The sequence below is a fragment of the Kogia breviceps genome, chromosome 10 (assembly GCF_026419965.1).
Source record: "Kogia breviceps isolate mKogBre1 chromosome 10, mKogBre1 haplotype 1, whole genome shotgun sequence".
NCBI lineage: Eukaryota > Metazoa > Chordata > Mammalia > Artiodactyla > Physeteridae > Kogia > Kogia breviceps.
The window spans coordinates 98,182,780-98,208,154 of NC_081319.1; the positions used below are offsets into that span (position 1 = coordinate 98,182,780).

The 25,375-nt window shown below is 40.4% G+C and overlaps 1 protein-coding gene across 9 annotated transcripts in view; it reads right to left on the reverse strand.

The window, feature by feature from the left end:
* The window catches only part of PHACTR1 (phosphatase and actin regulator 1), a 536,379-nt gene that overhangs the window by 487,129 nt on the left and 23,875 nt on the right, over positions 1-25,375 (reverse strand). For all 9 annotated transcript variants that reach the window (XM_067006755.1, XM_067006750.1, XM_067006751.1 and 6 more), the window contains one exon: positions 9,553-9,699. In XM_067006755.1, the coding sequence (XP_066862856.1) occupies positions 9,553-9,699 (147 nt within the window). The remainder of the gene's footprint in view (positions 1-9,552; positions 9,700-25,375) is intronic.

The following is a 25,375-nucleotide window of genomic DNA, read 5'->3' on the forward strand; positions in this document are numbered from 1 at the left end:
TCATTTGGGGCAGGTTCTATTCATTCTGTAGTGTAAGCAAGAAGGATTGAATAGGGGTAAAATTTAGTAAAGAAAATTATTTCCTTATGTGAGACTTTCTGAATCTGTAGCTCATTTGGTCTTGTAAGATGTGGTACCTAGAGAGGCGGTTTTTTTTTTTTTGGTAGTATGTTAGAAGAATAGAAAAAAGGTGAGGCAGAACACAGAAACATAAAGGAGTAACGGAGTTCATTCTTCACTTTGTGTAGTGAATACTCACTATGTGGCAGGAATTATTCTAAGTTTTTCCATGTTTTTTAAATTAATTTTTATTGGAATATAGTTGATTTACAATGTTGTGTTAGTTTCTGCTGTACAGCAAAGTGAATCAGTTATACGTATACATATATCCACGCTTTTTTAGATTCTATTCCCTATAGGTCATTACAGAGTATTTAGTAGAGTTCCATGTGCTATACAGCAGGTTCTTACTAGTTACCTATTTATGTATAATAGTGTGTATATGTCAATCCCAATCTCCCAATTTATCCCTCCCCCCTCCAAGTTTAGCAAACCTCCAAGGTGGTCTCCATTATTCGTCCCATTTTACAGGTGAGAAAACTGAGGCAGGGTGAGGTTAAATGTCTCGCCCAAGGCTACACAGCTAGTAAGTGATAAAGTAGGGAATTGAACCCAAAAAAGTCTAGCTCCAGAGTATACCCTTATAGCCACTATCCTACATTGAAAAACAATTTTTTTCTCACTGCTTCTCTTTCCACACTTTGTAGAGCTTCATTATGACTTTTGTGGGTCCTATGCACATTTGTCTTTTACCACAAAACATTTTAAAACTATACTTTATGATATAAGTATTACAAACTATTATGTGTTGGTATAAAGACATATGTAAAACAGGCTGGATTATATTTACTTTTTCTTCTGACTTTAAAAAATTAAAACATTTTTGTGGGCCTCTAAATGTATTGTGAGCTTGGGCTCTGTGTCTACTGTGTCCGATAGCTAAGTTGGCCCTGACCTTAGGGTTTTTCTCTTCTACCTTGATTCACATCCAGGTAAGAGAATGAATTGACCACACTCTTATGGGGATAGTGGAAGTCCTAAAGACGGATTTCCTTGCAAAAGCTTTTTTCCGAGTTCAGAAATCACTCCGAGAAAACTATCAATTAAGTAATGTTTTTTAAACTGGGGGTTATAAAATCATTTAGATGAGTTAAAACTAGCATTTTTATAACTAAAATATGTTAGAATGAAACAGTGGGAAGGGATGGGATAGGATAATATAGAAAACATCAGAGTACATTTGTGACTTATAAGGGTATTTTGAGGAACATTTTATTCCAATTCTCAATATGTATGTGAGGTGATATAAAATGCACTTCTTACAGTGAATCCTAGCCAAACATTTTATAAAATACTGAGCTAGGATGCACGCCTAGTTCCATCTCTTTCTTTCCCTTAGACATGTTCAGCTTCTAATGTAACCTCAAAGCAAAGCTGATAAATAAGCTTGCTCTCTTGTAATAAATCATGCCCATGAAAAATACAGATTTTGAAGTCATATAAAACAGGATCTGAATTCTAATTCTTCCTCTTACTCCCCTTATTAGCTTAAGTTATTTAACCTCTTTGTGGCTTAGTTTCCACATGGATAAAATAAGGAGAATAATAATAATGCCAATCTCATAGGGTCATTATGAAAAATAAACGAGCAAATGCTGATGAAGTCCTCTGTAAGGGCTCCCTCTATATGTGCTGACAACTCAAATGTTTATTTCTGGGCCAGACTTCAGTTTAACCTTAGACCTGTATAACTGCTTGTTGGATACCTTCACTTGGATGTATAGTAGACATCTCACACTTGCTATGTCTGTATTTGCACCCCTGACCATACCCCATGCCCCTAAATGGCCCTTTCTATCCTTTCAGTTGCTCAGGCTGAACCTTGAGGTACTCCTTGCTCCTCTCCTGCCCTCACAACCCACATTCAATCCACCATAAAAGCCTATTGGCTATACCTTATATCTATACCAGATATAGAATGTGACCACTGCTCACTGCTTCCGCTGTACCCTGCTGCTGAGCCAGCACCATCCTTCTGGATTACTGTAATAGCTTCCAAACCAGCTGCCCTGCTTCCTCCTTGCCCCACTATAGTCTGTCCTTAACACAGCAGCCCAAGCGATCCTTTTAAAATCTGTTTCAGATCATGTTCTCTTGTGCTCAGATCCCTGCCTTGTACCACATTTCACCATGAGTGGGCAATGGCCCAACGGATCCCCTGTAATCTAGTTCCCGTTCCCTCCTACCACCTGAGTCACTCCTCTCCAACCCAGCTGGGCTCCTTGCCAGGTCCTAAACACACCAGGAACACTCCTGATTTAGGGCCTTTACACTAGCTTTCCCTCCGTTCTCTCCGCCTTGTCTTCCGCCCCATATGGACATTGCTTATTCCCTCCTCTACTGTGGAGAACTTTGTTCAGATTCCTTCTTCTCAATGGTGCCTGTCCTGCAATCCATCCCTCTCTTTGCCCCCATATGCCTTATACTCTTAGTTTGCTTTATATTTGCTTTAACACTTAACTTATGAAATACTATACAACTTACTTAACTGTGGTATCGTCTACTGTCCATAACCCACTTTTAGAAGTTAAAATGCATGAGGGTAGGATGTTTTTGTTTTCATCACTAATGTAACCCAAGGGTCTAAAAAATTGTCTCAACTTCTAAATTAATATTTGCTGAATGAAAGAATATTATATATTATTTTTTCTTCTCACCTTCCTCCATCCTCCCCCCATCTCCAAAACAGGCCCAGATGGAATAAGGGATAAATTCAAACATAGCAAAGCTTTTTCTATATTTTTGAATAAACCATGATGGAGTATTAAACCCACTTGTTGCCCTTTGATTGATAAACATCCAGAAATAATGTGCTCTCAGTCTGCAGTTGGCTGAATCCATAGATTCAGAACCGTGGATACAAAGGGTTGACTGTATATCGAATCCTCATGTCTGCAATTACAGCCCTGGTATTTAATGTTCAAAGATTCTGCTACTGAATTGTTAGTATAAGGTATACAAATGTCAAAAGATCAATAGGAAACCTCCAGGCTTTTACACAATACTTGCCTTCATAAATATGAAATAACTACTAGCATGAGATTATTCCTCTTGTCCTTTGATAACCTGCGTGAAAGTCATGCAAATGAATCCATCATTATTCAATAAGGTCATAAAATCAATTTTGCCTTTTATTTTAACTATCCTTCATTATATAAAAGACTTATAAATTAAAGCAATTAAAGTGTCAACATGGCCCACATTTCACCCCCAACCCCGGAAATCATATCCACTTTATCACCTACTAAAGTGGATGGGGGAGATAGGAAACAAAATATGAAAATTCTAGAGTTTTTCTTGTATCATACAATGAGGAAAAACATATCTATTATTTGTTCCTTCAGGCCCTCTTCAGCTTATATGTAACTGTATAAACATATAATGTATGTTCCCTCTTGTCACTTTATTAATCAAAGAGAAAAACAGCTCCACAAGTTATCTTCTCTTCCCACTTGAATTTTAATTATTTTACTTGTGCAATAAATTACGACGAATTGAAGTTGCGTATATCAAAGAACAACTCCATAAGGGACTTAAAAATATCTTTGGTTAGTATTAAAATGTATGTATGTAAATCTATTAATGTGCACTTATTCTGACCAATAGTTTATTTGCTCCTGTCAGCTTATATGCCTGTGAAGAAAAAGGAAACAAATTTCTTTGTAGTTCATGGTCAAGTTTCACAGACAGTGCCTAGAAGTTAGGATTATTCTATTTGTGAATTACAAAAGGGTACATTGCAGCTTGATTGAATCTTGCCATTTAGCTAGTCTGCATACATATTTCCCTTCCCTGGTATTTTAAAAGGATAAAGGAAAAATATAGATCTTATAGGTATACTCATTTCATTTTAATTATGAAAGAACAGGCTACAAGACTTAAAATGCCAATTGGGAACTGGATTCACATTTAGTTTCCTGACTTTCCATTTACTGCTAAGCTTTCTCTAATACCATATTCAACCATACAACAAACACTTACGGAGCATCAACTGTGTTAAAGACTCTAATCCCTGAATATTCAAATTTAAAACATTTTGATTAATATGGTACATATAAATGTGCCTTCTGGCAATTCTTAGTTATTATTAATAATTTATTTTAAATTACTATAATATATATTAATTATTCTTTTAATCAAACTTATTTTTATAACTTAGCTTTGATCAAATATTTTCATTCTTATTGTAATTATGCTAGTCTATATGTTTTATACCATAAATTAGACTCTACATAAAATCAGTGGCATAGTATGTATCCATTAGCACAGCTAGAGTTAGAAATGCCAATTATTCACACAAATTGTTTAGATTGGATGGGACTTTCGAGATTTAAAAATCTACAGCTGAGTGACTCAAACTCACAAAGGTTAAATGACTTGCCTACGGTCTTAGAGGAAGAGATTAGAATCCGTTCTTCTGACTCCTGATTCTTATTTTTTATATAAGACACACCTCCATCGTCTTCCATGAAATTAGAATATGTGGGCATATACAGACAAACCAAACAAGAACCTTAGCATTTAGTGATCATAGTAAATACAATACTTAGATGTTAAAAAATTTTTTTAACAGTGCCCAGATCAAAAGATCCTAAGAAAATTGAACCATGCAACTCAGATTTTATGTTTTAGTTATCTCATAAATATATGAATTGTTGTTGAAACAATGACATTGTAAGCAGCCAAGTTAAACATGTACGGCAAAGGGTTTCCTGTTTTCTCTTGGTGTTAATTACTCACTTTTCTGTACCTCGTGTATATTATTTATGTTATCTGGAGTGGTCTTCATTAGTACCGCCTTAATGCATGACATAGTGAGATTATCGGGTTAGCTAGCTTTTCCAATGACACGGAAGGAGGACAAAGCTTCAGAGAGCCCCACAGTAGACGCTCCTGGTTAGCTACATGGTCAGCTACTTGGATTCTGGCTCCTGAACGCTAGAAGCAATACTTTAAAGGAGATTTGGGGTCCACCAAATAAAAGCCAGAACCACACGCTCCGCCTTCAATTCGAAGTCAGTAACAAAAATATTGTGAGGGATACATGCATAGACATTCCTCAGAGAAAGAGTGAAGGAGAATGTTTACCCAGACCTTCAGATTGACAATGTTCACAATTTTGCCTGGAGACAGTCCTCATTGTTAAATGACAATAGCGCATTCTGAGATGTCACTTCTCAATATCAGGACTTTTAGAATTTAGCTAAGGGATGAAGGTCTTCCTCCTCAAGAGAGGTAGAAAAGGGATCTCAGTTTAAAACTTAATATGACTGACCCAGCCATTCTTAAAAGTAACCAGAGAAAGGCACTTTTGACTGCAATTTTCTTCTAGGCCTGAAAGAGTGGAGGAGACCAATGGGAGTCAGAAACAAATACCCCTGGCTAACATCAGGGACAACAACAGATCTCAGCCTCTTCCAAAGAGGCTAAGTACTCTGGGGTTGACCACGCTATTAACTTAAAGTCTCCTCCATACATACAAAGCAATTCTGAAATGTCAACCAAGGTTAACCATCATTAGAGAAGTACTTACTCTTCTCAAGAGTGCAAAATATTGGTTTTGTGTTTTCAACAATCCTATATCATCCTAAGACTAGCTTTCCTTCTTTGGACATCCCTTTAAGAAATTTTAGATGTGCTTACATCTTCTATTTATCACAACACTTTCATTCATTCTGGTGTGTAATTATGGAGAACCTTTCCGTTTCAGTACCTTGTATGTATCAAATATTCTTCTATATAAGGTTAATATAAAAATAAATAGAATAAACTAGCCCACGGGGAAATATTTGCCAGATGAGCTGCAAATCTACATTGCATTCACTTCGATGCAGTGAATGAATGACCTCATGAGGCAGGGTAAGTTCTTACCAGCTAAACCTCAGTGATGTTAATTACTGAGTGAGAACACAATTAGAAACACGTGCTACTAAGAGTGTGCACAACCTCTTGTGCTACATGATGTCCTTTTAACACATTTGAATTTCTCAGGAAAAAAAAAACTTCTTCCAGTGTTTTAAATGAGATCTAATGTGTCTGAGTAACTTTCAGCAAATACGTTGGCTTCATTCTCTCTAGCATGTATACTATCTTCAGCAAACAGTCAACTATCAATGTTTGCATACACTAAATGCTAAATAGAAGTTAAAAAGCCTTCAAAAGAGGCTCTTTTAGAAAAATAGTCATGGTTCAGAAAAAGTTTTGCTCTCTACTCTCTCAATTTAGGCTGAACCTTGAAATTAGCATCTTCATAAAGTGATGAAAGACCCACATTTTGGTGCTATTCTTTGACTGACTTGGGACTGTAGGATTATATGCTTCACTCAAGCTGTGGAGTTATTCCTGAAATGATATTATTAAGGACCATCAGGGACAGGGTGTAGTTGCAGGAATGCTTAAGTATTGAATCAGTATGCAAGATGCCCAGTCCACTTTTATCTGGCAAGTGTGCACATTAGTTTTAAGGGAGTTGGTCCCTGGATGATTTCATGATATCATGATTTCCAAGTACAATGGATATGTGTGTATTTATTTCCTTGAAGCATTACTAAACCTCTCAAATATTAAACATGGGCTTATATAAAATGAGTGGGTGTGAGAAAGGGAATGCTAAACATAAATAATTTAAACCAATAAAGAATTTCTCTGGAAAGAATAAAGAGTAAGTGACTAGGGGTAGGAGAGGAGCGGGAAGAAAGGGCAGATGAAAGCTTCCTTGCTGAATCGTTTATCAAGTGTTGTGAAGAGACAAACAAAATTCTCTCTATGCCCAATTTATGTACTTTATCCAGAGTAATGCAGGCTCCTCTCTTCAGCAGTGCTGATAACGACACTAATAGTTTAATTACAAGTTGCTGCTCAAGGAGATAAACAAGGCTGTTTGCTTTTTAAACCGGGGGTTACAATTACTTTTAAACGCGGGGGAAAGGCACATCTGCGAGTAGATCTTACTATGTGAGAAAAGCAGCCAGAAACCAGCTGGAAAATCAACAAAGCCCCAGGAGTGAGCAGCCGGCACAAAATTAGAGCAAAACCTCCCGATTTGAGCAGTGAAGCAGTATGCGTGAGGCGTAGTTAAATAGGCGGCAAACGTAGGTGGGAAGGGATAGAAAAGTTTTCGGTGGCCAGACCGTGCGCGTTTTCCCTGGGATTGCGTCGCAGAGAGGGACTGAGCACCCCTCCCTCTGCCGTCGGGCTCACGGTCACGCCTCTCACACAGCCCTTGGCTTCAGCACCACAGGGAGGACAGCTCCCCTGGTCGCAGAGCAGAAGCCTCGACAAGTGCCCTCCCTCCTCCGTCCTTGAGAAACATCCTCTCCCACCGCATTTCTCTTTCTTGCTGCTGTCTTTCTTGACACTGTGCTTTTAAGGCTACTCTAAGGAACATATTCATAAGGGACTGGGAGCTTGTCTGGCTTGTTTATTTCCAGATGGAAGGGAGACAAGTCTTGTCTGAAAAGTCCAACCTTTTAATTGGCCTCCAGAGCAATTGAAGCAGGATAGAAGACTGCAAGTCACTGGCTTTAATCTGGTGGCAAAATGGTTCAGCCCAACTCAGCAGTAGCAGAAACTTGAAACTCTTTTTTAGCGCTTTATTTTATTATTCTGTTGTAAAAGCACCAGTAGTAGGTAAACAACCTTATTAACTGCCTCTTTAGCCCCTTTCCTTCTCTGCTAAGCCAAAGACACCAAGGGAATATACCAGAGTTTGATAGCAAAGGAATAATTCTTAATTTCTCTGGGTCAGAAAACAATCTCAATCCTAAAAGGAACTCTTCTCAGTCCTCTCCAAGACCCCTCACATCATATTCTGAACCTGGAACATACAAGTGAAGGATTAATACTTCCAAACGGAGACCATAGGCTACTACAGCATGCCACAAAAACTGTCAAAGCCTCCTCTGATGCCAAATCCAGAGGCAAACATTTCAGGGGTGACGAGAAAACACAGGGTTAAAAAAAAAAAATCGAAATCACCAAGACAGGAAAATTACACTTCAAAGAACTTGGCTACTTTGGCACATTCAGTTACCATCCTATGGTCATAAAATATGGTTCCTTAGCCAACACATCTTGTTTCTTTATGCAGTTTTCTCTTTTGTTCAAACTTCACAATAATGTGTAAAATAGTCATTATCTGAAGTTTCTCTTTGTTCCAGCACACACACACACACACACACACACACACACACACACACACACAAAAGTTTTGTTTGATTCAGTTCCATTTTCAAGGGTTGAGTTTCCTAAAGAAAAAGGTATTGATATCATGTTCTTTTTAAACTTATTTTGAAGGAGGATCTTCAGGAAATGCCCTCACTCTTTTTGCACTGGAGGTGCTAGAATACTTCTAGAAAGGAAGAGACACAAGCTTGGAGGGAGAGACTTAGCAGTCTTTCAGAAAAGGCAGCCCCGTGAAGTCGGTGGCGAACAACTTCCTCTGGGTGACAGTGACCATCTACTAGTAACAGGAGGTGAGGTGTGCCCGTGAATCTGGAAGAGCAGCAGCAGTGGAGACGGCGGACACTGGGTGCTTCCTTTCACGTAACCCCGACAGGTCTCAGGTTTGACTCCCTGAGTCCCCCAGTCTTCTCTGTGGTTCATTTCTTCCTTCTTTCTTTTTCCCTGCCTTCCTTTTCCTTCCTCCCTCTCTCCTTCCCTTCCTTCCTCTGTCCTCCTCTCTTCTCCTTCCCCCTTCTTTCCCTTCCTTACCCTTTTCACTTAATCCCATCTGGGCCACTTTGGGCACCACTTCCAGTGACAGCTTCCTATCATCGCCCCACATGCATGCATCCTACAGACCATATTACTATTCCCATCGCTGTGGTTGCTTGCCAAGTGCTTGGTCCTGTTCCCAGCTGTGAACCCCGCCCGGCCCCTCCTCACTCCAAAACCGCAGCAGGCGTGTATCAAGCCGGCAAAATCATCAGAGTCTGAACGTCACCAACAAGTTCCACCCCGTAGCAGCCCCACCAGCAAACCGCACCAGCGGAGCCTTGCCAAGCGCTCTGCCCACCGCGGGTGCAGCGCGCCGACCCAGCTCTCGGCTACGCCTGCGATCGCTGTTCTCAGTGACCACACGTCCCCCTCTTCGAGGAAGGGGCAAACGCCCGCGTGCGACTCCGCGGCGGCGGAGGCAGGGCCCCACGCTCTACCCTCCCCCACCCGCTCAACACCCCCCACGCGCGCGCGCACACGCCCACACCCACGCGCGCACACGCGCGCGCACACGCGCACGCACCCCCCTCCTTGCTCGGCACACAAAGAGAGCGAGCGGGCGAGCGCGGGAGCCGGCTGGGTAGGAAGCGGGGCGGAGGGGAGGGCACGGCCGCGAGGTGGGGGGACCCAAGCAGGGGCTGGGGGCTGAGCCAGCCGGGGAGCAGGGGAGGCAGCGGCGGCGCGCGGAGAGCAAGGCAAGAGCTTCGTCCTCACCTGCCCCCAGGTTGAAGGAGATCCTGGCCTCGGCGAGGTACGGGGTGTCGCTCTTGGAGCGGACTCTTCTGATGGGCCGCCGGTCGACGTCGTCCTCCGAAGATGCCGCCATTAATGTGGGAGGCAGGAGCAGGGTGGCCCGGCGCGCTGAGAGGGACACGGAGATGGAGAGGGAGGGAGGGGCGGAACACGGGGAGGAGGGGAAGGAAGAGGCTCACCCCCGGGGCACGGGGGAGGGCAGAGGGGGATGGGAGAGGAAGGGATGGGGGCGGGGAGGGAGGGGGGAAAGAGAGGGGAAAGGAAAGAAGAGGGAGAGAGAAAGAAAGAGAGCGAAGGAGAGAGAAGGGTGAGGGGAGAGAAAGAAAACCCGTTAAGGATTTGCGGACTGGACCAGGGATCAGCCTAGCCCGGCCTGCGCTCAGGGCTCCCCCAGACTCCGCTCGGCCATGGGGCCAACGGGCCAGTGCTCCGGACGGACACCCCGCCTCCTGCCCGCAGCCCCAGTTTTTCAGCTCTTGGCACAGGTAGGCTGATGCGAAAGGGAAGACTCCAAAGCAAGGATGCCCGGTCAGCACTGTGCCCTCTCCCGCCAAATGCACTTACTCCGCTTGCTTTTCAAGTGCACACGAGGGTCTCCTTAACCCACAGGGTTCTCTGGGCTGAGGAGGGCCGACCAGATGGCCCAGCTTCAGCTTTCCTTGGGTGAGTTATTATTCCTGGGGGTGCTAGCCTAGGCCCAGCTGGTCATGGAAGAGAGCACGCTATATCGAGTACCCCTCTTCTCCCTGTTCCCCAACCTGGAGCTCAACTAGAGATGGAACCAGATCTGGGCTCCCTGGAAGCTCTCTTGCAGGCCCCCGTTGAGCCCTAGAGGTGGAGGACAGAGGGGAAGTGTATATAACTTTGGAGGCAGTTTGGCAGTAGTTTCTAGAGTTGATATTCTGAATGTAGACTAGACATATTCTCATGCAGAACTGAGTGGCTTTCTTACCCCCACGGGTTTCTAGGATATGTTTATCGATAGGGAAGTACCCATTCAACTTCTTATTTGGCGATTTAGAGCATCAATAATCGTCTTTGGATTGGACCTGTAATCTCTATAACTCGCTACCATTGTTTCTGAAGGAGAGGGTGAAGGTCAAGGGCACCTTACATTTCTCTGAATGTTTGCACTGCAACCTTCCCATGTTATACAGCAGCCAAACCTAGAAAGGTTTCTGGAGTGTGAGTCAGAATGGTTCGCTGGTCCTGCTGAACCTATTGATGGGCTCAGCTCTTTGATGTCTGTCTTCGGGCAGCTTCAGACACGTCTTTTTGTGGCCTGATGTTGCCACATTTCTTTCTAGTAAGAGCCCACCTGGAGTACACAGATAAATGTTACCTTGATTCCCTCCCTGCTACAAAGGAAATCTCAGTGTCAATTCATGCCCTTCGGTCTCCGAGGATGAAGTGCTGCTTCAGCTCTGCAAGACTTCCCTCTCCATTTCACCTGTCATTTCTAATTCTCACCCTGTATCCTTGCACCTGCCCTAGAATCTTCAGTCTCTTTACTCTGGTCTCTTACTTCACACATAGGTGGTAACTCTCCATCTACCCATCCTTGCTGCTTCCTCGATCTCTACCGTACTATTTCTCTCCCATTCTGTTTACCCTTCCTGTGGAACTCTTGGCCCCATAGGCTGCATTTTTTTCACTCTTAATCCCCTCCTTGCATCCCTACCACTACTTTTTATCCCCATCACTCAGTCAAAGTTACTTTAAACGTCATCAGCATCCTTTCAACAGTTAAGTCCATTTCTTTCTTGAGTAATCTATCCTTCTTGAAATAATCTCCTCCTTTGGCCTCCCTGTACTAGACTAACTTCCTAATCACTAGATTTCTAATAGCCGGTTCCCTGCATGTTAATTTGAAAATGCATATCCTGGCATTCAGGGCCCTTTATGACCTGACTTCCATCGGGCTTTCCAAATTCCTCTCATTATTTCCCTACAGTCTGTTCAGAGTTGTCCAAAGAAGCCTGACTCATTTCTGCATCTCTACCTTTCCTTGTTTTGTACACCACGAATTTCTTCCCCATAAACTGTCCATGTTCTCCCTCAGGAATGTAAGATAACTGGCCCACTAGTCTGTGGCATGAATCCAGTACATAGTAAATGCTCAATAGATATTCTTTTAATAGAAAAAGAGAGGAGAGGGAGAAAGCAAGGGAGCAAGGAAGGAGAGAATAGGAAAAAAGGAGTGAAGGAGGGTTATGTAACTAATGAGTAAATGAGTAGCTAAACTGGGGACCAAATCCATGCCTGACTTCAGATCCTGTCTTTAACCAGTATATTGATTTGCTAAGTAGATATATTTGGTTGACTATCCATATTTTAAATTCATTTTCTACGATATTTGCTCCTTATTATTTCCCATTTATCTCTGTTAAACATAGATTTTAAATGGATGCCTCCTATCCCAGGAGGAACAACAGAGGTATTTGGCTCATCAAATGAACCATGAAGGTTAATGCTTTTCGATGATTAATCAGGCTGCAAACCAATGTGATTTTAACGTTTAGGTGCAAGCTCTTAAGGACGTGCAAAAGTAGGGAGATAAACTCCAACAGTTCTGAATACTGTATAAACTATACCTCTCTTTGAATTAATGCAGTGCTATTTGATTGTTCAAATTGTTTGGGATTCCCCAGCCCCTTGTATTTTCATTCATCAGCCATGTCTTTAAAAAAAAAAACAATAAAGTCATCTGAAGGAATACCTAGTCTTAGCTTTCTCTCTGTTTCTTTGATATTACATAATAATGGTTCTTCATATAGAGAAATAAATATTTGAATTTCTGTTTCTTATTCATTCAACATTTTAGAGGATTAGGAACTAATAATGCTACAATTTTAGGTTTACATTTCTTCAAAAGAGTTTAAATGTACTTTCATATTATCTCTTTCATATGGACTATTACTATTAAAATAATTCTAGATATATTTTTGCAAAAGAGACATAAAAATACTACATCTATCCCCATGTTCTTGAATTATTTTATGATATTTTCATTTCTATTACCTTCCATGTTTTTGGCTTCCATAATTTACTGTCTTCTTTGTCTCATCTACGTTTTCCCATTATCTTTCCACTTTACCTCTTATTTTCTCTCCCATATTTCTTAGTTTTTTATAATTCCCCTACAAAGTCAATCCCAGATCATGTATCTCACTCTTATCCTGTATGAAGGATTCACTCCTTTATGAAGTTTTTACTCTTGTGGGCTTGTCCCAATGTTTCCACATTCTTTATTCTTGGATTCCTTTCATATATATGACCTCTTGTCATAAAATATCGGACTAAGTAACCTCAGGGGAAGAGCCCTGGGGTGGGAATCAGGGCTGGTGGAGGCTGCTCCCAGTCCTACCACTACCTCACCAAGTACCACTGGGTAAGTCACCCTGTCCCTTCAGCTAGACAGATGTGACACAAAAGCAGACACATAGGTAGTAGGAACAGAATAGAGCACCCAGAAATGAACCCATGCTTATACAGTCAATGAATCCATGACAAAAGAGGCAAGAATACACAATGGGGAAAAGACAGCCTCTTTAATCAGTGGTGTTGGGAAAACTGGATGGCTACCTGCAAAAGAATCAAACTGGACTACTTTCTCACACCATATACAAAAACAAAAACAGAAAACAAAACCCCCAAAACTCCGAACGGATTAAAGACTTAAATATAAGACCTGAAACCATAAAACTCCTAGAAGAAAACATAGGAAGTATGCCCAATGACAACAGTCTTAGCAATATTTTTTTGATATGTCTCCTGAGGCAAGGGAAACAAAAGCAAAAATAAATATATGGGACAGCACCAAACTAAAAAGCTTTTGCACAGTGAAGGAAACTATCAACAAAATGAAAAGGCTGCCTACTGAATGGGAGAAGATATTTGCAAATGATATATCTGATAAAGAGTTAATATCCCAAATATACAAAGCACTCATACAACTCAACATAAAAAAAAATCAACTCAATTAAAAAATGAGCAGAGGATGTAAAATAGACATTTTTCCAAAGAAGACATCCAAATGTCCAGCAGGCCCATAAAAAGATGCTCAATATCACCAATCATTAGGGAAATGCAAGTTGAAACCACAGTGGGATGTCACTTCATGCCTGTCAGAATGGCTTTTATTGGGGAGACAGCAAATAGCAGGTGTTGTCAAGGATGCGGAAAACAGTGTGGAGGTTCCTCAGAAAGTTGGAAATAGAACTACCATGCAATACAGCAATTCTACTCCTGGGTATTTGTCCAAAGAAAACAAAAGTGTGGATCTGGGGAGATATGTCCAACTCTATGTTCATTGCAGCACTGTTTACAGTGTCAAGGATATGGAAACAACCTGGGTGCCCATCAATGGATGAATGGATAGAGAAAATGTGGTATATATATTCAGTGGAATATTACTCAACCATAAAAAAGAATGAGGTCTTGCCATTTGTGACAACATGGATGGACCTGGACGGGATGGAGAAGGACAGATACCATGTGATCACACTTATATGAAGAACAAATGAACAAACATAACAAAATGGAAGTGGAGTTGTAGATGCTGAGAACAGACTGGTAGTTGCTGGGAGAAGGGATTGGGGAGTGAGAGAAATGGGTGAGGGAGATTAAGAGGTATAAACTTCCAGTCACAAAATAAATGAATCATGGGTAAGATATGTACATTGTGGGGAATATAGTAAGTAACTATGTAATATCTTTGTATGGTGACATATTGTAACTAGACTTATCAGTGGTGACCAATTTGAAATGTATAGAAATATGGAATCACTATGTCATGCATCAGGAACTAACATAGTGTTGTAGGTTAATTATACTTCAAAAATAAACAAACAAATGAACTCATAGAAAAAGAGATCAGATTTGTGGTTACCAGAGGTGGGAGTGGGAGAGGGAATTGGATGAAGGTGGTCAAATGGTACACACTTCAGGTTATTAGATAAATAAGTACTAGGGATGTAATATACAACAGGATAAATATAATTAACACTGCTGTATCTCATATATGAAAGTTGTTAAGAAGTAAGTGCTAAGAGTTCTCCTCACAAGGTAAAATATATTTCTTTTTACTTTGTATCTATATGAGATGATGGATGTTCACTATACTTATTGTGGTCATCATTTCATGATGAATAAAGTCAAATCATTATGCTGTGCACCTTAAACTTATACAGTGCTGTATATATCTCAATAAAACTGGAAGGAAAAAAATGTAAGCATCAGACAACATGACCTTAGGGCCCTACCGAACTCTAATACTCTATAAGTATTTACAGCTATTCTTGTATCTCTACTTCTTTCCATAAATATCCATGGCATATTTTGTCTCTTAATCTAAGAAAATACATTGTTCCTTTGATTTGTAACCAATTATATTTAGGAAACCACATGGTATCCATACTTCTCTCAAGTGATTTCATATTGTTCAACTCTGTTTTATGTAACTATACATCCTTTAGAATCTGTTTCTCTTTCCTCATACTGTTTGCATCAGGTGGCAACACCCATATGATTGTTGGTGGTTTGCGTGTGTGTGGATGCGTGGATGTGGGTGTGTGTATAGAAAGGATTGAATTCAACCATGACCTCAACAACTTCCAAATACAGTGGGTTTTTTTGTTTGTTCGTTTTTTGTTTTTGTTTTTTAAGATTGCTCTTTTTGAATGTGATTCCTGACTCAGGATAAGGGCCATTTTTGTTTCTTTCTGTTTTCTTTTTTTTTTTTTCCCTAAAGCCAGTCAATATTTTAACACTAAATACACTTATATGCATGTTATATCCAGAGCTAGAGTCAGAAAAAGAGAAGCAGCACAATAAGGGGCTCAAAAAATAACGTTTTATACATCCATCACCGGCATGGAAGAGGATGGAGATGGGGAGGGGAGGAAGAAAGAAGAGTGTAATATTTCATCCTGACCAACTCTTCAGGTGAGCGAAGCTTATCCTTTAAAAATATTACTCAAAGTGTGCTTCTAGGACATCTCTACATCAATATCACTTGGAATACTTGTTAAAATGTACATTTTTCAGGCTCCCATCCTGGATCTTTGGAATTTTGAGGGGATGAGACCTGGGTACCTAGATTTTCAAAATATTCTTAACTATGTCCACTCTCATCACTTGTGTTCAATATTATACTGGAGGACTTGGCCGGGGCAATAAAGTAAGTAAAAGAAATTTAAAAGTATAATAACTGGAAAGCAAAAATACAATAAAATTGTGATTAGACATATATGTTATGATTGTATATGTACATAATCCATAAGGATCTGGACTATTATAAATAATAAGTGAATTTTACAGCATCACTGGATAGAATAGCAGCATAAAATAATGATTTGTTTCTATATACTAGCAAAATAGAACATGTAATTTTAAAAGGACCATTTACAATAGCATCAAAACCATCAAATATCTATGAATAAATCTAACAGTTGGTGAGCAAGACTTCTACATGAAAACCTACAAAAAAATTCCTGAAGGAAATTAACAAGACCTAAGTAAATGGGGAGTGGGGTGAATATACCATGCTCATGCTCACAGACTGAAAGACCCACTACTGTTAAGGCATCAGTCTCTTCAAATTGATCTACAGAGTCAATGAAACTCCAATCACAATCCCAACTTTTTTTTTTTCAATTTGACAAGCTGATTTTAAAATATATATGAAAATGCAAAGGGCCAAGACTAGTCAGGACAGTCTTGACAAATTAAAAAATAACTGGACTATTTATAGTAGAAGATACCAAGACATTATAAAGGTACAGAATTCAAAAACAAAGTAAGATACAGTAGTCCCCCCTTATCTGTGGTTTTGCTTTCTGGGTTTTAGTTACCAGTGACCAATTGCAGGCTGAAAATATTAAATGAAAAATTCCAGAAATAAACAATTCATAAGTTTTAAATCGCATGCTGTTCTGAGTAGCATGGTGAAAGCTTGTGCCCTCCCATTCTGTCCAGGCCAGGATATGAAACATCCCTTTGTCCAGCATATCCCAATCTTAGTCACTTAGTGGCCACCTCAGTTATCAGATCTACTGTTGCAGCACTGCAGTGCTTGTGTTCAGGTAACCCTTATTTTACTTAATAATGGACCCAACATTCAAGAGTAGTGTTGCTGGCAATTTGGATATGCCAAAGAGGAGCCATAAAGTGCTTCCTTCAAGTGAAAAGGTGAATGTTCTTGACTTAATAAGGAAGGAAAAAGATTATATGCTGAGGTTGCTAAGATTGACAGAAAGGACAAATCTTCCATCCTTTAAATTGTGAAGGAAAAAACAATTTGTGATAGTTTTGCTGCTTTACCTCAGACTGAATAAGTTCCAGCCATAGTGTGTGATAAATGCTTAATTAAGATGGAAAAGGCATTAAATTTGTACAGTAAGGTATTTTGAAATACAGAGAGATAGATCACATTCACATAAATTTTATTACAGTCTATTGTTATAATTGCTCTCTTTTATTATTAGTTAATGTTTTTAATCTCTTACTGTGCCTAATTTATAAATTAAACTTTAATATAGGTATGAATATATAGGAAAAAACAGTATATATAGGGTTCAGTACTATCCAAGGTTTCAGGCATCCACTGGGGGGCTTGGAATATATCCCCCACAAATAAGGGTGGACTACTATAAATGGGCCAATGGAAGAGAATCTAAAAATAGACCAATATATAAATAGTCACCTGACTGTGACAAAAGTCCCACTGCAGTATTGTGGGGGAAAACAGGGACTTTTCAATAAATAATGCTCCATCACTTGAATATACATATAGGGGAAGAAAATAAACTTTGATCCCTTCCTCACAGCATACACAAAATTCAATTCCAAATGGATCATGGATCTAAATGTAAGAGGTAAACAATAAAGTTGCTAGAAGAAAAATTTTTAAGAGAAAAATATTTTATCACATCAGCAAAGATTTTTAAACAGGACATGAAAAGCACTAACCATAAAAGCCTAAGTAGATATTTTGGTGCTATTAAAATTAAAAACTTCTTTTCATCGCTAGACAATTAAAAATGCAACATACCAAAATATGTGGGATGCAGATAAAACAGTGTTAATAGGGTAGTTTATAGTTCTAAGCATTTATATTAGAGAAGAGTACAGGTCTCAAATCAATTATCTAATTTCCTAACTCAGGAACTTAGAAAGAGAAGGGAAAAATAATCTAAAGCAAGGAGAAGGAAGGAACTAATAAAGATAAAAGCAGAAGTCAATGAAATTGAAAACATAAAGACAACAGAAAAATAAATAAAACAAAAAGCTCATTATTGAGGAGCTTCAAGATGGCGGAAGAGTAAGACTTGGAGATCACCTTCCTCCCCACAGATACATCAGAAACACATCTGTATGTGGAACAACTCCTACAGAACACCCACTGAACGCTGGCAGAAGACCTCAGACCTCCCAAAAGGCAAGAAACTCCCCACATACATGGGTAGAGCAAAAGAAAAAAGAAAAAACAGAGACAAAAGAATAGGGACGGGCCCTGCACCAGTGGGAGGTAGGGAGCTGTGAAGGAGGAAAGGTTTCCACACACTAGGAAGCCCCTTCGTGGGAGAAGACTGCGGGTGGCGGAGGTGGGGAGCTTCGGAGCCACAGAGGAGAGTGAGGCCACAGGGGTGCGGAGGGCAAAGCGGAGAGATTCTCGCACAGAGGACTGGTGCCAACCAGCACTCACCAGCCCGAGAGGTTCAACTGCTCACCCGCCGGGACGGGTGGGGGCTGGGAGCTGAGGCTCGGGCTTCAGTAGGATCGTAGGGAGAGGACTGGTGTTGGCTGCGTGAACACAGCCTGAAGGGGTTAGTGCGCCACGGCTGGCCGGGAGGGAGTCCGGGAAAAGGTCTGGAGCTGCTGAAGAGGCAAGAGACATTTTTTGCCTCTTTGCTTCCTGGTGCACAAGGAGAGGGGATTCAGAGCACCACTTAAAGGAGCTCCAGAGACGGATGTGAGCTACGGCTATCAGCGCAGACCTCAGAGACGGGCATGGGACGCTAAGGCTGCTGCCGCCGCCACCAAGAAGCCTGTGTGCGAGCACAGGCCACTCTCCACACCTCCGCTCCCAGGAGCCTGTGCAGCCTGCCACTGCCAGGGTCCTGGGATCCAGGGACAACTTCCCTGGGAGAACGCACGGCGCGCCTCAGGCTGGTGCAACATCATGCTGGCCTCTGCGGCTACAGGCTTACCCCACATTCCATACCCCTCTGACCCCCAGCCTGAGTGGGCCAGAGCCCCCGAATCAGCTGCTCCTTTAACCCCGTCCTGTCTGAGCGAAGAACAGATGCCCTCAGGTGACCTACACGCAGAGATGGGGCCAAATCCAAAGCTGAACCCCGGGAGCTGTGTGAACAAAGAAGGGAAATCTCTCCCAGCAGCCTCAGAAGTGGCAGATTAAAGCTCCACAATAAACCTGATGTACCCTGCATCTGTGGAAAACCTGAATAGACAACGAATAGCCCCAAATTGAGGAGGTGGAATTTGGGAGCAAGGATATATATATATATATATATATATATATATATATATATATATATATATACTTTTTTCCCCTTTTTCTCTTTTTGTGAGTATGTATGCATATGCTTCTGTGTGTGATTTTGTCTGTATAGCTTTGCTTTTAACATTTGTCCTAGAGTTCTGTCTGCCTTTTTTTTTTTTTTTTTGGTGTAGTTTTTAGAGCTTGTTATCATTGGTGGATTTGTTTTTTTGTTTGGTTGCTCTCGTCTTTCTTTTTTTTATTATTACTTAAAAAACTTTTTAATAATTATTTTTTATTTTAATAACTTTTAAATTTTATTTTATCTCCTTCTTTCTTTCCTTCTCTTTTTTTTCTCCCTCTTATTCTGAGCCTTGTGGATGACAGGCTCTTGGTGCTCCAGCCGGGCGTCAGGGCTGTGCCTCTGAGATGGGAGAGCCAAGTTCAGGACATTGGTCCTTACTCTTGTGGACCAACCTCCCAACTCCATGTAATATCAAATGGCAAAAATCTCCCAGAGATCTCCATCTCAATGCCAAGACCCAGCTCCACTCAATGACCAGCAAGATACAGAGCTGGACACCCTATGCCAAACAAGTAGCAAGACAGGAACACAGGGCTTCCCTGGTGGCGCAGTGGTTGAGAATCCGCCTGCCGATGCAGGGGATACGGGTTTGTGCCCCGGTCCGGGAGGATCCCGCATGCCGCGGGGCGGCTGGGCCTGTGAGCCATGGCCGCTGAGCCTGCACGTCCGGAGCCTGAGCTCCGCAACGGGAGAGGCCACGGTGGTGAGAGGCCCGCGTACCACAAAAAAAAAAAAAAAAAAAAAGACAGGAACACAACCTCACCCATTAGCAGAGAGGCTGCCTAAAATCATAAGGCCACAGACACCTCAAAACACACCACCGGATGCAGTCCTCCCCCCAGAAAGACAAGATCCAGCCTCATCCACCAGAACACAGGCACCAGTCCCCTCTACCAGGAAGCCTACACAACCCACTGAACCAACCTAAGCCACTGGGGGCAGACACCAAAAACAACAGGAGCTACGAACCTGCATCCTGTGAAAAGGAGACCCCAAACACAGTAAGTTAAGCAAAATGAGAAGAGAGAGAAACACACAGCAGATGAAGGAGCAAGGCAAAAACCCACCAGACCTAACAAATGAAGAGGAAACAGGTAGTCTACCTGAAAAAGAATTCAGAATAATGATAGTAAAGATATCCAAAATCTTGGAAATAGAATGGAGAAAATACAAGAAACTTTTAACAGGGACCTAGAAGAACTAAAGAGCAAACAAACAGTGATGAACAACACAATTAATGAAATTAAAAATTCTCTAGAAGTGATCAATAGCAGAATAACTGAGGCAGAAGAATGGATAAGTGACCTGGAAGATAAAATAGTGGAAATAACTACTGCAGAGCAGACTAAAGAAAAAAGAATGAAAAGAATTGAGGAGAGTCTCAGAGACCTCTGGGACAACATTAAATGCACCAACATTCGAATTATAGAGATCCCAGAAGAAGAAGAGAAAGAGAAAGGGACTGAGAAAATATTTGAAGAGATTATAGTTGAAAACTTCCCTAATATGGGAAAGGAAATAGTTAATCAAGTCCAGGAAGCACAGAGAGTTCCATACAGGATAAATCCAAGGAGAAACATGTCAAGACACATATTAATCAAACTATCAAAAATTAAATACAAAGAAAAAATATTAAAAGCAGCAAGGGAAAAATAACATACAAGGGAATACCCATAAGGTTAACAGCTGATCTTTCAGCAGAAACTCTGCAAGCCAGAAGGGAGTGGCAGGACATATTTAAAGTGAGGAAAAGGAAAAACCTACAACCATGACTACTCTACCCATCAAGGATCTCATTCAGATTTGATGGAGAAATTAAAACTTTTACAGACAAGCAAAGGCTAAGAGAATTCAGCACCATCAAACCACCTATACAACAAATGCTAAAGAAACTTCTCTAGGAAGGAAACACAAGAGAAGGAAAAGACCTACAATAACAAACCCAAAACAATTAAGAAAATGGTAGGAACATATATATCGATAATTACCTTAAATATAAATGGATTAAATGCTCCAACCAAAAGACAAAGACTGGCTGAATGGATACAAAAACAAGACCCATATATATGCTGTCTACAAGAGACCCACTTCAGACCTAGGGACACATACAGACTGAAACTGAGGGGATGGAAAAAGATATTCCATGCAAATGGAAATCAAAAGAAAGCTGGAGTAGCAATTCTCATATCAGACAAAATAGACTTTAAAACAAAGACTATTGCAAGAGACAAGGACAGTACATAATGATCCAGGGATCAATCCAAGAAGATATAACAAGTGTAAATATATATGCACCCAACATAGGAGCACTGCAATACATAAGGCAAATACTAACAGCCATAAAAGGGGAAATCAACAGTAACACAATCATAGTACGGGACTGTAACACCCCACTTTCAACAATAGACAGATCAGAGGCTTCCCTGGTGGCTCAGTGGTTGAGAGTCCGCCTGCCGATGCAGGGGACGCGGGTTCGTGCCCCGGTCCGGGAAGATCCCACATGCCGTGGAGCGGCTGGGCCCGTGAGCCGTGGCCGCTGAGCCTGCGCGTCCAGAGCCTGTGCTCCGCAACGGGAGAGGCCACAACAGTGAGAGGCCCGCATACAAAAAACAAACAAACCAACAAACAAAAAAAACAATAGACAGATCATCCAAAATGAAAATAAGGAAACACAAGCTTTAAATGATACATTTAAAAAGAAGGACTTAATTGATATTTATAGGACATTCCATCCAGAAACAACAGAATACACTTTCTTGTCAAGTGTTCATGGAACACTCTCCAGGACAGATCATATTGTGGGTCACAAGGCAAGCCTTGGTAAATTTCAGAAAATTGAAATCGTATCAAGTATCTTTTCTGACCACAATGCTATGAGACTAGATATCAATTACAAGAAAAAATCTGTAAAAAAATACAAACACATGAAGGCTAAACAATACACTACTTAATAACCAAGAGATCACTGAAGAAATGAAAGAGGAAATCAAAAAATACTTAGAAACAAATGACAATGAAAACACGATGACCCAAAACCTATGGGATGCAGCAAAAGCAGTTCTAAGAGGGAAGTTTATAGCAATACAATCCTACCTTAAGAAACAAGAAACATCTGAAATAAACAACCTAACCTTACACCTAAAGCAATTAGAGAAAAAAGAACAAAAAAACCCCAAAGTTAGTGGAAGGAAAGAAATCATAAAGATCAGATCAGAAATAAATGAAGAGGAAATGAAGGAAATGATAGCAAAGATCAACAAAACTAAAATCTGGTTCTTTGAGAAGATAAACAAAATTGATAAACCATTAGCCAGACTCATCAAGAAAAAAGGGAGAAGACTCAAATCAAGAGAATTAGAAATGAAAAAAGAGAAGTAACAACTGACACTGCAGAAATACAAAGGATCTTGAGAGATTACTACAAGTAACTATATGCCAATAAAATGGACAACTTTGAAGAAATGGACAAATTCTTAGAAATGCACAACCTTCCAAGACTGAACCAGGAAGAAATAGAAAACATGAACAGACCAATCACAAGCACTGAAATTGAAACTGTGATGAAAAATCTTCCAACGAACAAAAGCCCAGGACCAGATGGCTTCACAGGCAAATTCTATCAAACATTTAGAGAAGAGCTGACACCTATTCTTCTCAAACCCTTCCAAAATATAGCAGAGGGAGGAACACTCCCAAACTCATTCTATGAAGTCACCATCACCCTGATACCAAAACCAGACAAAGATGTCACAAAGAAAGAAAACTACAGGCTAATATCACTGATGAAAACAGATGCAAAAATCCTCAACAAAATACTAGCAAACAGAATCCAACAGCACATTAAAAGGATTGTACACCATGATCAAGTGGGATTTATCCCAGGAATGCAAGGATTCTTCAATATACGCAAATCGATGTGATATACCATATTAACAAATTGAACGAGAGAAAAGATATGATCATCTCAATAGATGCAGAGAAAGCTTTCAACAAAGTTCAACACTGATTTATGATTATAACTCTCCAGAAAGTAGGCAGAGAGGGAGCTTACCTCAACATAATAAAGGCCACATATGACAAACCCACAGCCAACATTGTCCTCAATGGTAAAAAACTGAAACCATTTCCACTAAGATCAGGAAGAAGACAAAGTTGCCCACTCTCACCACTATTATTCAACATAGTTTTGGAAGTTTTAGCCACAGCAATCAGAGAAGAAAAAGAAATAAAAGGAATCCAAATAGGAAAAGAAGAAGTAAAGCTGTCACTGTTTGCAGATGACATGATACTATAAAAAGAGAATCCTAAAGATGCTACCAGAAAACTACTAGAGCTAATCAATGAATTTGGTAAAGTAGCAGGATACAAAATTAATGCACAGAAATCTCTTGCATTTCTATACACTACTGATGAAAAATCTGAAGGTGAAATTAAGAAAACACTCCCATCTACCATTGCAACTAAAAGAATAAAATATCTAGGAATAAACTTACCTAAGGAGACAAAAGACCTGTATGCAGAAAGTTATAAGACACTGATGAAAGAAATTAAAGATGATACAAATAGATGGAGAGATATACCATGTTCTTGGATTGGAAGAATCAACAATGTGAAAATGACTATACTTCCCAAAGCAATCTACAGATTCAATGCAATCCCTATCAAACTACCACTGGCATTTTTGACAGAACTTGAACAAAAAATTTCAAAATTTTTGTGGAAACACAAAAGACCCCGAATAGCCAAAGCAATCTTTTTTTGTTTGTTTGTTTGTTTTTGCGGTACACAGGCCTCTCACTGTTGTGGCCTCTCCCGTTGCGGAGCACAGGCTCTGGACGCGCAGGCTCAGCAGCCATGGCTCACGGGCCCAGCTACTCCGTGGCATGTGGGATCTTCCTGGACCGGGGCACGAACCCGTGTCCCCTGCATCGGCAGGTGGACTCTCAACCACTGCGCCACCTGGGAAGCCCCAAAGCAATCTTGAGAAAGAAAAATGGAGCTGGAAGAATCAGGCTCCTGTACTTCAGACAATACTCAGACAATACAGTAATACAGGCAGTATGGTACTGACACAAAAACAGAAATATAGATCAATGGAACAGGATGGAAAGCCCAGAGATAAGCCCACACACATATGGTCACCTCATCTTTGATAAAGGAGGCAATAATATACAGTGGAGAAAAGACAGCCTCTTCAATAAGTGGTGCTGGGAAAACTGGACAGCTACATGTAAAAGAATGAAATTAGAACACTTCCTAATACCATACACAAAAATAAACTCAAAATGGATTAAAGACCTAAATGTAAGGTTAGACACTATCAAATTCTTAGAGGAAAACATAGGCAGAACACTCTCTGACATAAATCACAGCAAGATCCTTTTTGACCCATCTCCTAGAGAAAGGGAAATAAAGACAAAAATAAACAAATGGGACCTAATGAAACTTCAAAGCTTTTGCACAGCAAAGGAAACCATAAACCAGACAAAAAGACGACCCTCAGAGTGGGAGAAAATATTTGCAAATGAAGCAACCGACAAAGGATTAATCTCCAAAATTTACAAGCAACTCATGCAACTCAATAACGAAAAAACAAACAACCCAATCCAATAATGGGCAGAAGACCTAAATAGACATTTCTCCAAAGAAGATATACAGATTGCCAACAAACACATGAAAGAATGCTCAACATCACTAATCATTAGAGAAATGCAAATTAAAACTACAATGTGACATCATCTCACACCGGTCATCATCAAAAAATCTAGAAACAATAAATGCTGGAGAGGGTGTGGAGAAAAGGGAACCCTCTTGCACTGTTGGTGGAAATGTAAATTGATACAGCCACTATGGAGAACAGTATGAAGGTTCCTTAAAAAACTAAAAATAGAACTATCATATGACCCAGCAATCCCACTACTGGGCATATACCCTGAGAAAACCATAATTCAAAAAGAGTCATGTACCACAATGTTCATTGCAGCTCTATTTACAATAGCCAGGACATGGAAGCAACCTAAGTGTCCATCAACAGATGAATGGATAAAGAAGATGTGGCACATATATACAATGGAATATTACTCAGCCATAAAAGAAATGAAATTGAGTTATTTGTAGTGAGGTGGATGGACCTGGAGTCTGTCATACAGAGTGAAGTAAGTCAGAAAGAGAAAAACAAATACCTTATGCTAACACAT